At 35.1% G+C, this 13,819-nt stretch overlaps 1 protein-coding gene across 1 annotated transcript in view; it reads left to right on the top strand.

The window, feature by feature from the left end:
- Nucleotides 1-12,693, top strand: part of FAM83B (family with sequence similarity 83 member B) — a 41,009-nt gene extending 28,316 nt beyond the window's left edge. Inside the window, exons 2-4 of the mRNA XM_062571108.1 lie at nt 494-658; nt 8,060-8,184; nt 10,335-12,693. Coding sequence (XP_062427092.1) covers nt 494-658; nt 8,060-8,184; nt 10,335-12,693 — 2,649 coding nt within the window. The remainder of the gene's footprint in view (nt 1-493; nt 659-8,059; nt 8,185-10,334) is intronic.
- The last annotated feature ends 1,126 nt before the right edge of the window (nt 12,694-13,819 follow it).

Genomic DNA, 13,819 nt, shown 5'->3' with positions numbered 1-13,819 from the left:
GATTCCTTCAAACTCTTGTGCTATTAGCTTTATAATAGATGATGAAAACCTGGAACAGTATTTAGATTAAGATGAACCGGTGCCTGTACAATAACAGTATTTGAATTTTCTTTTCTGCAGTCACACTGTAGTTATATTATGATGGTTCTGTTTTTTTTGACAGTGTTATATTGCTTTTTCCCCATTTCTTCTCTCCCACTGACCTCTCTTTTTCCCCACATACCACACATCACTATACACCCCCACAACACAACTTTTTGCTAGATTTTGGTGCTTGTGAATAATCTCACACAAACCATCAGCTGACTGCTCACAAAGAAGATCCAATGATCTTGAGAAGCCTCTGAGGTTAAGTTGTACCACTTGGAAAATATTAGAACTTTTTGTCAGGTATAAATATTAGTATGTTAGCTGTGTGGTGCAAACTTCAGTGAAGAATGTTATATATGCATTTATACAATACAATAATTTGCATCTTTTCTTTTTCATTCAGGTCATTGCCATAGTTATGGATATGTTTACAGATGTGGATATCTTTAGAGAAATTGTAGAGGCATCTGCTAGAGGGATTGCAGTGTATCTCCTGCTGGATGAGTCAAACTTCAGTCACTTTCTGAAAATGACTGAGAAACAAGGCTGTCAAGTTCAGAGACTCAGGGTAAGGCTTCCTGTTTTATAGCGCATGCGCGCATTCACTACTCATTCCTCTACAACCCCCTAAAAGGCATTATTATTTAAAAAGTGATTATCAAATACTGCTTTTGCAAAATAACTCTAAAGTGTGAATAGGTAAGCCCACAGCAGAATCTTCTATACAAATGTTATTTGCTTTAGAAAGATTTTAGTATTCTTTATGTGTGTCAAAAGAAGTATATTTGATAAAATTGCATAATTTTCCATGTATTATTTAGAAAATAATAATTTAGCAATACCATAGCTTTGAAAAGCTTGGCTTATTGTTTGTTATTCTCTTAAATCAGCCCACAAATAGAATCATAAAGATTATGTAAATTGTTTAGAAAAATAAAATAATTTACTTCTTTTTATGACTGCTTCCTTTAAAATGATTATATATGAAAAATACTTTATATTTTATTGTAAAAGTGTCTTCCTGAAAATCCATGTTATCATATATTTGTCTATATAAAGAATATATAGTAAGTTTATACTTACTTTTATACATGGAATGTTTAATTTTCTTCATGAGAAAGATAATAAGAAGAGTGCTAATGTTTACATTTTTCACTAGATGTCCTGTACCGCCTTAATATTTAATAGGGCTCATAATCCAAACTGTGTGCTGCACTGACCTGGCATAAATACTTCATAAATACTTCTAAGTTTACTGTACTGAAGATAACACTGAAGGCTGCTGAAAATGTTCCAAGGATATTTCCACTGTTTTCTTTGCAAAGCTCTAAGCACTTCTATGTTGGAAGTTCAGTACAGTTCCACTCGCAATTTCTTGTTTCTCTAAAGTTAGTTAGGGCATGTTTGCTTCCAGCAAGAACATTATAAGAACTCTCAGCATCATGGTTTTAAGAACACAGTCTGAAAATCAGAAAGAAGGTATGGTGTGTTTGTGAGCATAAAGAGGACTTTTTTCTTAGAATTTCCAAACAAACCTCTATTTTACAGATTTTTTTCTTTCCTCTGGAGTTGACTTAACACTCTTAAAAGTTTTACCATGCAGCTTTCCATGCTTGTTTCTTGCATATGGGTGTGTGGGATTGCCCTCTGGTGGCCTAATACACAGAGCTATGGCAACTTCTGGAAAAGAAAACATCACAACTATGTTGCAGGTCTGTAAACGCTGGTAGTGATTGCCTTCGTAGTCACTACTTGGCAATAGTTCCATACCCTGGAACCTGAGATACCACCATTTGCTAGTTACTTGGGTTAACTATGCTACAGAGGTTACCAAAAATGGTGTATGTTTTTTTATGACTTCAGTTTTGTTCTCAAATAAAGTGAATTAGGAGCATGCGCGTCAAGAGATCTCTAGGAAAACCATAAAAAATAAAATAAAATGAAATGAGATGAAATAAAATAAAATAAAATGAACTGAAATGAACTGAAATAAAATAAAATAAAATAAAATAAAATAAAACAAAACAAAACCATACTTCAAAGGGTTTACCTGGACAATTTTGAAGTCTATCAGAAAATGAAAAATATGAGCAAAAGAGCTAACCAGTAATCCTGTTGGGTGCCATGGTTTTAGTTTAGCTTCTGGTAAAGCTCTTTGAGTTAATGATCTTCTCATGGAAGATTCCCAGGGGGTCTTGCTCGCAGAATGGAGGCTGACCATTCCCACAGTAATTATTCTGTGCCTTTCTTCAGGCTGTAGAGAAACTGTGAGAGAACAGTTAATACTTTGAAGAAACTTTGGAGAAGTTTTCAACCCTTTATCTTATTCTGGTTGCCTCAAGGTTCACGAAAACAGACCACTATAAAATTTTTGTGCTTTTGGCTTGCGGCCCTCTTCTTCCACTCAGTGAAAGCAAGAAGACAGAGGTGCAGGGCTGTATTTCTTTGCCTGGAGAAGTAGCAACAACAGCGTTGTTCTTGTTATTCTCTGGCACAATTTGGTTCAGTCATGCACAAATATGTTAGACATTCTTCGTGCCATACACTCTCAACTGAGGAGTTCCTGTAAAGATGTTCTGTATTAATCAAGGCCTTCTCTGGCTCTTTTCCCCTTCCTTTAAATTTGTAATAAATGAGATGATGCAGTGATGAAACAGACTGTATTTTTGAATCAAGATTTACGATTCAATTGTCTTCTGTATGAAAAAAGAGAATTTATTCATAACTCTAATTGCATAAAATTAACTATCTGTGCAGGCAGCTTTCCTTATCTGTAATCTGACTGCTATCAGGGCATGTTTCTCTCTTTTTTGACAGATACAACAACAAACAAAATATATATATACAATACATTATAATTATAGTTATTGGTTATTGTATGAATTCCATATAGAAGAATATGAAGCCGGGGCTTACTGGAGGCTCTTTCACTCCCTTCTACAATATTTCTTCACGTCAATTGGTTTTTATTTAACGTTCCCCTTAATATCATCAGTGAATTGCAACTAAAATAAAGAATTCCTTTATTTTTTTCCCATTTTCTTTCCACACTTTAGATTTCATTTATTATTTCTTAGCAGTCCTATATCTTCCCCATTAATTAATGTGTTTCTCTTTCTCTTCTCTTCCCTGTATATCCAAATTTCTTTTGATTAATTTTCTCACCAGTCTGACTTCCTATTCACAGTCAGCAATTCCTTTGCATAGAAAGATGAATAAAGAGTCATTACAGGTTGTTACTTTTTTTTCAGATGATTTTTCAAAAGCTGCAACAGCAAATTTTTATAAAGACTCTTTGTTTCTGCCACTGCAGGAAACTATGACATTGATTTGCACTGCAAAATGCAAAACTGAGACAAACCCCTGAAATACCAGAATACTTAATTTGATGACTTAATTTTGGATTAGAAACAATGAACCAATGTAGGAAATTATGGCGTTGTTTAATCCTCAAGAAGTCAACCTAGTTCCTCAGCAGATGTCAAATCATTATATTTTATTTGATAAAAGGTGAGGCAGGTGGCAAAGGCTCCATGCTCTCCCAAAAACCTATTTACTTCCCCGTCAGTAAGGAAGAATCATCTCACTGTAGGAGAATATTGAAAGTAAATAGGAAATATTTATGTCCTGATACTCCTCTCAGTAGTTTTAATGAACTGGAGGAATGAGGAAATAATACTGGTAACAGGAATTTATTTTGTTTTGTGAAATCAGGTATGCATGTTTGGACATGTAGTAGGAGCTGTTAAAGTACTCTTGAAAGCCGAACCCAGCCCATTATTTCTCACCAATGTTATCAATATCATAAATAGTTTTCCAGTGCTTCCAAATATCAGTCAGATTTGGTTACTAAATAGGCACGCACAGCCTATTTGTCATATCTGTGAGAAAACTTCTGTACTAAGGCCCTGACCATAGTGAAGTCATTGAGAATTTGCCATTAGTGGTCATTGAATCAGATTCTAAGTCAGAGCAGAAGCTAACTCAAAAGCTGCTTAGCAGTCGAACAATATCTCTTAGTAAGAGGAGAGGGCTGTGATAATAAATAACGTCAGTAATGATGAACAATATGAGAAATGTGATTTTTTTTTTCTTTAAGGCTGTTATACTAAATATTGGTTAGACATCCATTTTCTTCTTTGTGCGTGTTCTTGACAGCAAGTATAGGGTGCGTAACTGAACAGTGATAAAAACAGACTCTACAAAAATGAAGTGCTGAAATGAAACGCTTGAAACCTGTATTTTCATTGCACTTACCTATCACATTGGAGATTTCTTACTGATGAAAATAAATGCATAATGTCAAATGATACTTCCAAATGTAAAATGATGCTCATGTAGTTCTCTCTGGGAAGAGAGAGGTGCAATCATATATAAAAAATGAAGTTAGAGCTTGTTTCCCATGTATCATTTGGATGACATTTAATTGGATAGCACTCATGGCCATCCTTAAATTGCAGTTTGGCCATCCAGATGCCTCTGGAATATGAACAGTTCCTGAGTCTCCTACGACTCATATTTGAAAGAGAGAGAAGGTGCTGTGTTTGGCTTCACAAGCCTCCTAAAATATCAAATCCTCAGTTAAATTATACTTCTGTATGTACCTACTAGCTGTCACTGACAAAAACAGATGAGAGGACTAGACAGATTTTTGGTTTGACTTGCTACAGCTGATCCTCTGTGCTGTTGTGTGTCCCGTCAGGCTAGTCTGATTCCTACTTAATGTGTAGGTTTATTGGTTTCCAGTTTGCCAAGATATTGCTCTGAAGGTTCATAAATAAATCATTGCTCCAGCCAACAGTGGTGCGTGCCACTTCTGCAGTAACCAGAGTAATCTGGTAATCTGAGTGGGTAGGATTAAGGAAGCAGGACAAAAAAGCTGCAGGAGGAACAATGCTGAAGAAGAGAAGGAAAGGGAAAACAGTAAAACTCAGGAGAAGAGCGGAAACAGAATGACTAAGGTTTTTAAAAAAATCCAGTAATTTAATGTAAATTTTATTCCTTTTTTAGATATGCTTACTTGAAGTTATATTTCAAATTATGAACACCTAAGGCAAAGCCTTTTTGTATATGTATGGTAATTTGCAAGCCATTAGCTGTGATCGTGCCGACAGCATTCCAGATTCCCAAGCGATATTCTGTCCAATATCGGTCAGGCCATATCTCAGTAAGATTTGAAGTACTCCACTGGCATGGCTTTAGGCCAGTTATAATCTGTTACGCTTATTTGAAAATATAAAAGCTGCATCTCAAGTGACCCCTCTTCAAGTTGTCAGTGACATAAATATAGTTAAATATGATGTACAAATATAATTAAATTATAAACAGAATCGAGGAAAGCACTCCTAATCATTGAAGTAGATTCAAATTTCATAACTAATTCACAGCATTTGAGTTTATACTAAATAAATGTTTAATATAGTGATAATCTTTAGAATTGGGTAAATTCCAGTATTTTCTTTTTGTAAAGTAATTACTTTTTCCACACTATTTGCTGTTCTAAAGGAAAGCTTTTCACGTAATTCTTTTTATTTGCCGTTTGAATAGCTGGTAGAGAAAGAAAAATTTTTCTTCACCGGGACTGGTTCATTCAAAATTCAAGAAAAACAGCACTTGCAAAAGCAGGGAAATTTTCTTTCTCCTTCAAGGTTCCAAGTTAAAACCCAAAGAGGAGAAAACCTGAAGGACACAATAGTAGATTGCCCAGGAGTAGTTAGCAATTAAAGATGCAAGCAGATACCTAATGTTAAATTTCCATGCAATAGTGCAAATTGGGTTGATTTTGCTTCTGTCCTTTCTGATTTTTTTCTGAAACTAGATCTAAGCATCTGTCAGGACTTTTACATACTTTTTAAAACCTGATGGCACTACTAGATAATGCTTCTTTTATTTAGTGAATTTGATATGCAGAACTAAGATTAGGAAATAAACTTTTTAGCTAATGTTTCTAGCATGTTTATAATATATTGAAGTCACTAATAGAAATACTTTTTAAAATGTTAATAATAAAAATAATATTTAAATAATATTTAGCAATACATTTTAAAAGCTATCTTAATATGTTTTAATTGAACTGCATTTTTTGTTTGAACACTACTTGACAAAAGCACTAAGTAAAAACTCACCTAATACATCAGATTTAAGGAACTTGAATAGGTTGAGTCAGATCATAATTTGCCAACTGAGCAACTCTTACGTATAACTCTAGTCATTACAAATTATTTCTGGGGAAGCTGTAAGCTTCTTTGTTTAGATGTATTATTTAAGACAGAAACTGAAACCATAAAATATAGAGTGATTTAGAAAGTACGTATAATTTGGAAAGATGTTTTCATTTTATGGAGATTTTTCTCTAACCCTTTGAATTTCCTGTTTGGAAAAAATACAGTTCATTAAATTGTGGTAGACACTTCATCATTACAAATTTTACAACCTCTTTTAGAACTTCCCATGTTTTAGGTAAACAAATAAAAACTCCCTTGGGCAATAAAGGCTGAGTGATTCAGTATCAGAATACTGCAGAGTAAATCACATTTGATAGACTGGAGTCCTAAGTACTTTAAGTATTAAATGTTTGTTTTATCTCTCTGGTTTTGCTGAAGTCACACTGTACACAGTCTGATCCATTTTGCTGCCTGAACGGACCTATTCCATCTCCTGTACCTGGTCTTTGTAGAACCCACTTCTGCCATGATTTTCAACCTCTCCTTGGAGTAGTAAAAGTCAGGACAGAATTTAACCATTACAGTTTTATGAATAGCCAAGTGAAGCAAGCTGTTCATCTATATTCTCAGGTCTTAAATTCCACTATTTCCTTATATACAGTTCATGAAGTAATCATGTAGATTCTGCATTCTTATTGCCATTGCTAAATTACAGATTTCATGCCCACTGGCATACTATTGAATTGTCTCAAATTAGTGTTACAAGAACAAATAGTTTTATATTGAAAGGCTAGAAACCACAGTAAATGTTGTGATCATTCACAGAGATATTCCAAGCTATTTTTTGTGTCTTATGAAGCTTTTTTTATTCAACATCTCTATGAGGTAGATGCTCTAGGTTGGTCTGTGTTGAATATAACCTTTGTTTTTCATATAAATAACCACCTTTCTGTAACATTTTAAAACTTTTTTTTTGGCTGTTAAAAATGATACTAGAGAAAAAGTGATTTAAGTCATTCAGAACTGCATATGCATAAAAGATATTGGCTCAGCTGAACCAATTTCATCCACAGTCTGGGGAAAAAAAGAAAAATGACCATTCTTTTTCTTAGATCCATCATGGAAAATTTGCCCAGCAGAATTTACCAGAGAGTATTGTCGTGAGTAAAACATGGAGTTTGAATTTGGAATGCGTGCTTAACTCCTGTGTATCTTACGTATATGTGTGCCTGTGCGTGCTGCATTGGCATCTCTGAATTTGGAGATGTGATAGATCTGATGCTGAAAAGCCAACTGAGGAATCTTACTGCAGATAGAACTGCAAGGGATTGTGTGACCAGCTGGTATCGTTCAATAAGTCATTTCAGAGTGAGGTAGTTCTGGTGATATATCGGTCTCATTCAATTAAAAGAACAACACTGTTTTTTCAGGTGTTGTTTCTGACTAGCTGAGATGCTTGGAAATCTTCCAAATACTGAGCATCAGATGCTGAAAATATTTTTTTTTCAGTACAAAATCTATATCTCTCGTGTCAGAACCTTAATTCTGGGACTGGTGGCTTCGGAACAGGGGAATTTCACTTGTCCCTGGCCTAGCAAATCCCATCAGTCTTTCACACCTACAAAGCAAGGGCTTGCCTTTTGGGGTCCAAAGGGGCAAGTTTGATCAGAGTTTACTGCCCTGTAGAGTTTGCTTATATGCAATAATATACCTCTTTTCCTACCACACCTCTAGACTTTTAAACCCTAGGGTGCTAAATGTAGAATATAGTGTGCCAATTAAAGTATTTCAATTGTCTTTTTCAGAATATGAGAGTGCGGACAGTAAAAGGACAAGATTATTATTCTAAATCAGGAGCAAAATTCCATGGAAAAATGGAACAAAAATTTCTTCTTGTTGACTGTAAGAAAGTCATATATGGTTCTTACAGGTAAGATCAGTTACAGAGGTGTCCGTAGAACACTAATTATCTCAATGTGTCTCTTTATTGCAAATTTTTTTTTCTATTTCTAAAAATTCTTCTGGTAAACTCTGTGAGCAATTTTTTTTTATTATTTTTCCTGTAATTTAAAGGCTTGTCATAGGTATTTATCTGTCTGACGCAGAGCCAAAATTTGAGGTCCTCTCTGCGGTTTTCACAAATGAACACTAAAGGCTATAGCTTTTGCTTCAGCTGAAGACTTGATAAATAAAGGGAAAAATTTGAATTTGTCTTATATTGTTTGAATTATTCTTGTTTAACATCTGTTCTAGAAAAAGCTAACAGAAATATTTCATAACCTCTCTTGGATAATTGCTCCTTGCAATAATCTTCTAAAACTAACATTATAGGTGTGTTCTATGGCACCCTGTGGCACCCAGATTCAGAACTGTCCAAGTTGAAGTAATCTGTATTTATACTTGGCCAAGTTCTCTTGTTCTACTCTCCACCTTTTTTTCAGTATATGTGTGCAGAGCATAGGCTGGCAGAACTTACAGTTTTGCAGTGCTGGATAAAAAATAAATTAAAGCAGGCACAATTCTCACACGTCTCACATGTTATTAGAAATTTTCCTTTTCACACTACATCTCTCTCCTTTTGCCTACTGAATTAATTTCTACCAGCCTGGTGCCTGGGTGCCAGATCCATAGCCTCTGACTTTCATAGATTTCCACCACTGTAAACTTTTGACTTATTTCCTCTGAGACTCAGCTAGCCCCAAATTCAGACTGATGTGTATAAATGGTAGTGAGGTAAGTGACAAGTTCATAAATGAATCAGTTAAGGGAATCCAGAGAGAGTCTGAAAGCTTTGACATCTACAGACAGTGTTAGAGTTTGTGAGAATGTGAGAGTTTTTCTCATTTCATTTTGAAGAATAACACTGCTGTAAGACCTGGTGCTGAGGGAGGGGGCTGCAATCTTTAATTTCTGTAGAAATTAGGCTTGATTGGTAAAAGAATCTAGCAATTTTAATCAGGAAAGATGAATCTTTCTGAATTCTTGCTCTCTAAAGTCAATTTAAAGTTAAGATTGTAAAGAGTGTACATTACAAAATATACTATTCTTAATAAGTAATTTAATGAAAATAAATAGAAAAAAACCTTGTGTGTAAAGATTTAATTTCATCTCGGTACACTTTTATTCCTGAAAGATACAAAACTAACAAAACAAATAAATTAAAATCAGTAAGATATATACATGAATACAACAAACCTTTTTCTTAACATGCAGAAGAGAAATGCAAATAAAATACATTGATTGATTTTGTTTAAATTTTCTTTCACTTTTTACATGAAAACAGGATAATAAAAGTTTTTTATTTGTTGCAATCTACAGATTACATGGTTGTAACATCATGACATTAAGCTTGTTAAAATTTCCTTAATGTACATGTTAATGTATTTTATCTCTTTTTACAGCTATAAAGTAGCTATAAAACTTCTTTCTTCACTGAGGCTTTTCTCCACTTTTAGCATGTCTTCAGCTATTCTGAGTACAGTAGAAAAGGAAAACCTTCTTTATCTGAACATTGCACATTACAGTTAACAGAAATGTTAATATCCAGTCAGCGTGCATAGTAGAAAATGTAATCTTTTTAACAATTCCAGGATGCATCTTTTTGAAAATTTATTTAAAATGAAGCATATTCACAGCTGTGGAAACAATTCTTCATATTGTTCCAAATACGCTGAACATAACCACACATCAGCATTCTCTGACTCAGGATTGAATATGGTGGGTCTAATCAACCCTAGTTTCTGTAGTTGTGGATATAATTTGGTACCATTTGGCAGTTGCACTCCAGTGTTCCTCATTTGTGAATACTTTTTCCAATATCCAGTTATAAGGGCAATTATGTAGTTACACACCCATTCCTGCTCCCATTGAAATCAGTGGAAAGTCTCCTACTGAGTTCAAATGGCATTAGAATAGACCTCCCAAATTCAAATTGTGTGAATCATGTCCATGATTTTATATTTTTTAAAAAAGTATGCCTGCAAAATCCAAGCTTGGGGAAAAGTTTTCTAATCAAAAAAGAACAGTATAATGCAGTAGTTCAGAAGAACTGTTTCTAATGGTCATTTATTCTTTTTTCAGCTTTATGTGGTCATTTGAAAAAACCAACCTTAGTATGGTTCAAGTTATCACAGGACAGCTGGTTGAGTCCTTTGATGAAGAGTTTAGGACTCTGTATGCCCGTTCTTCTGTTCCTAGTTCATTTGCCCCTGAATTAGTGCGGATAAACAGTCGCAGGACACTTTGGGATAATGATACATACCAACACTCGGTGTCTTCCTTGGCTTCAGTTTCTAGCCAAAGGAACCTTTTTGGGAGGCAAGACCAGGTTCACAAGCTGGATCCTGTTTATTTGAAAGCTTGCGGAAGATATGCAGTAAATGAAATGGACAAATATGGCTTGAGAAATCAAGCCTATAATAAACAACCATTTCATCCGTTTTTTAATATGCAAAATCCAATCCAGCAATATCAACCTTGTGAAAAAAATGAGCACTGGAAGAGACATAGTTATGCTGGAGAGAAGCCAGAAAGGACTCCTTACCTGTTACTCAACAGAGCTATTAATAGAGCCAATAATCCGTCAAATACTTGGAAAATGCCATCTGATAGCCTTAGTATTGTATCTTCATTACGAGGAGGATATGCAAATAACTACAATGCACCGCAACAAAGTTTTGCTGATCAATTTTCACGACCGAAGATAAATCTTGCAGAAAGGAATTCAATTGTACGGAGATCTTTTAATGGAACAGATAATCATATCCGCCACCTGCAGCAAAGGATGCCGACCCTTGAGCACACAACAAAATCATTCCTACGTAACTGGCGAATTAAATCATACTTAAATGATCAGTCAGATTATCCAGCAGAGTCTAATGGATCAACCTTAGGTGACAGATATGAGGGCTATGACACAGCTGAAAATATTAAAGCTCATGCCCTTTATTCTCATTCTCGCTTAAGATCATCACTGGTCTTTCAGCCAACTCTTCCTGAACAGAAGGAAGTAAGCAGCTGTGCAAGTTCTTCAAATTCAACTATAATTGGCTCAGAAGGAAGTGCAACACCTAAAGGGACATCTAACCAAGCTCCAAGTGTGAAAAATGGCACAGGCAGTATTTTAGAAGACCTTAGCACAAGCATCCCACTTAAATCAGATGCACCAAAAAAACACAGAATTCATGCTGCAGATGATGCAAAACCCAGTGTAAATTCAAATGCAACAGGGGACTCACCTGTGTACTTGTACACAACACTGTGTGCAGACAAAAATGCAGAAAATCTGAAGAACCTTCAAAATGAAAATATAATGAAAAGGAGAAGTTTTCCCATGTTTAATTCAAAGTCTATATTAGACCCTGGTGCCAGCAAACAGTCATCCAGTTATGTTTACAGCACACTGACTAGGCATAGGCTTAAACATCCAGTTGATCCAAAACTTTCAGAAGACTTATTGAAGGGCTCCAAAAGTTTGCACAGTGTGACCAACCATGTACCTCAAGAGGAGAAAAATCTCAGAGGAGAGCTAAGGAGTCCAACTGCTACCAAGGCAATCTCTATGGCTGCTCTCGCTGAAGCCAGCAAAGAGGATTCAAGTAAGGACTGCACGTCAAAGAAAGAAACTAAGAATTCCCCAAGTTTTCTAAAAAAAGGATCCCAGAAATTACGGTCACTTCTTAATCTCACACCAGACAAGAAGGAAAACTTGTCAAAAAACAAAGCTCCGGCCTTTTACAGAATGTGTAGTAGTTCTGATACTTTGGTTTCTGAGGAAGAGAATCAGAAACCAAAGATTTCTGAGAATAAGACAGATTCTTCCCCAAGGAAAAAGAGAAACACATCATCAAATTCTCAAGGCAGCTTGCACAGAAGTAAAGAAGATGTCACGAGTAGCCCAACGAAGTCTCCGAAGTCTCCAAAGTCACCAAAACCACCAAAACCTCCATCTGATGAATGCAATAAAAAGTGTCCTGTCCTGTGCCCCCTTGAAAGTAAGTTCATAGAAACTGCAGGAGATGCATCTACCCCAAGATTTAACACAGAACAAATTCAGTATCAAGACGTAAAAGAAATTACAATGAATGCTACTCCTGACACTGCACCCTTTTCTACTCTACAAAGAGTAAGTTCAGTGACACCCCAACTGGCAAGCTCAAAGCGCCAAGAGGAGCTAAGACCTCGTTTGAGTGAAAGGCGTGTTTATAGTCGCTTTGAGCCATTCTGTAAAATGGAAAATGCTAGCCAATCTGCAGGAAATGCACCAAATAGCAGTTCACATCTCTTGGATATCAAAAGCAAACCCTCAGGGAATAATTATGGCAGGAGTAATCACATGGTCAGCTACAACTCAACTGCTTACCATCCACTGCAGGCTAATGAAAATAAGTTCAGAGGATTTATGCAAAAGTTTGGGAACTTTCTACACAAAAATAAGTAAAACTTTTATTGATTGAAGACTGTCTGAAATTCAGAAAGAATAGCAAAGCTGTGCATATGTAACTGGATAAGACTGATGGGCAACTTTTGTAGAGCTTACTTGGGTTTCTTCAGAGGTGGGACATTGAAATGAATGTATAAATTTTTAAATAATTATTCTAGAATTATACTCAAGTAATTACAGAAATTCTGTCTTCATAAGGTATCTCAAGGGAGTTGTTTATAGTGTTTATATTGTAATATTAATTTTATACCTTTTCCTTTTGAAGAAAGTATGTACTAGTGTATTGTAAGATTAAGTGTAAAACAAAGATTGAGGATGTTTTTAACATTCAAATAATACTTTTCCAAAGATTTGTCTTTTAAAAATAGTGTATGGAATAGTGACTTGTATCTTTTCAGCATTTATGTACTCTTTAAAATGATAAATGAAAATGTTAATGCATTACATGTTATTTAGCCTTTAAACTCATCTTGGAAAGCCTCTTTTAGGCTTTATTTTGTTACTAATTTACCAAAGAGCATCTATCAAACTATTTGAGCCGCAGATGAATTTTACTTAATTAGATTTTCCATGTAATTTGATATTTTTCTGAAATATTTGGCACCACAGATCTTCAAGTGACCTTAATCTGAGTTTTCACAGGCTTGTTTACAAGGTTAAATCAGTGTGAATGTAGGATGAAAGTTTTAAAAAAATGAAGATGCCTTGAAAAGAAGTTACAACAAATTTAGATTTCAACTGGTTGAGTACATTTGTATAACATGCCAGTATTTTGTAATTTATTCTAGAAAATACCTTTTGTTACAATTTTCAATTTGGTGTTTCCAAAAAAAAATGTCTGTGGACTTCCGTTTCTCAGGTAAGTTTTTGAGTTTCGTGCGCAACAGTCTTTTTAAATGTTGTCAGATATATTTGTAACTGTGACTTTAATAATCTAATTTTTTGAAAAAAGTTGCAAGCACTTAAGCCTAGGCCTAGGATGAGGATGTAAGCTCAACGCTGCGGTGCTTGAATTGTTCGTTTCCTGCTGCCTTACGTCAGGAGGGATTAACTGTTGGTGAGGTTCATAAAACTCGCCACATCAAACAGAGCGGCACCTCTCCTAGGCCACAGAAAGTGTCAG

This window comes from Rhea pennata, chromosome 3 (assembly GCF_028389875.1).
Source record: "Rhea pennata isolate bPtePen1 chromosome 3, bPtePen1.pri, whole genome shotgun sequence".
NCBI lineage: Eukaryota > Metazoa > Chordata > Aves > Rheiformes > Rheidae > Rhea > Rhea pennata.
Note: the sequence above shows the minus strand (reverse complement) of the source record. Positions and strands in the feature narration are given on the sequence as shown.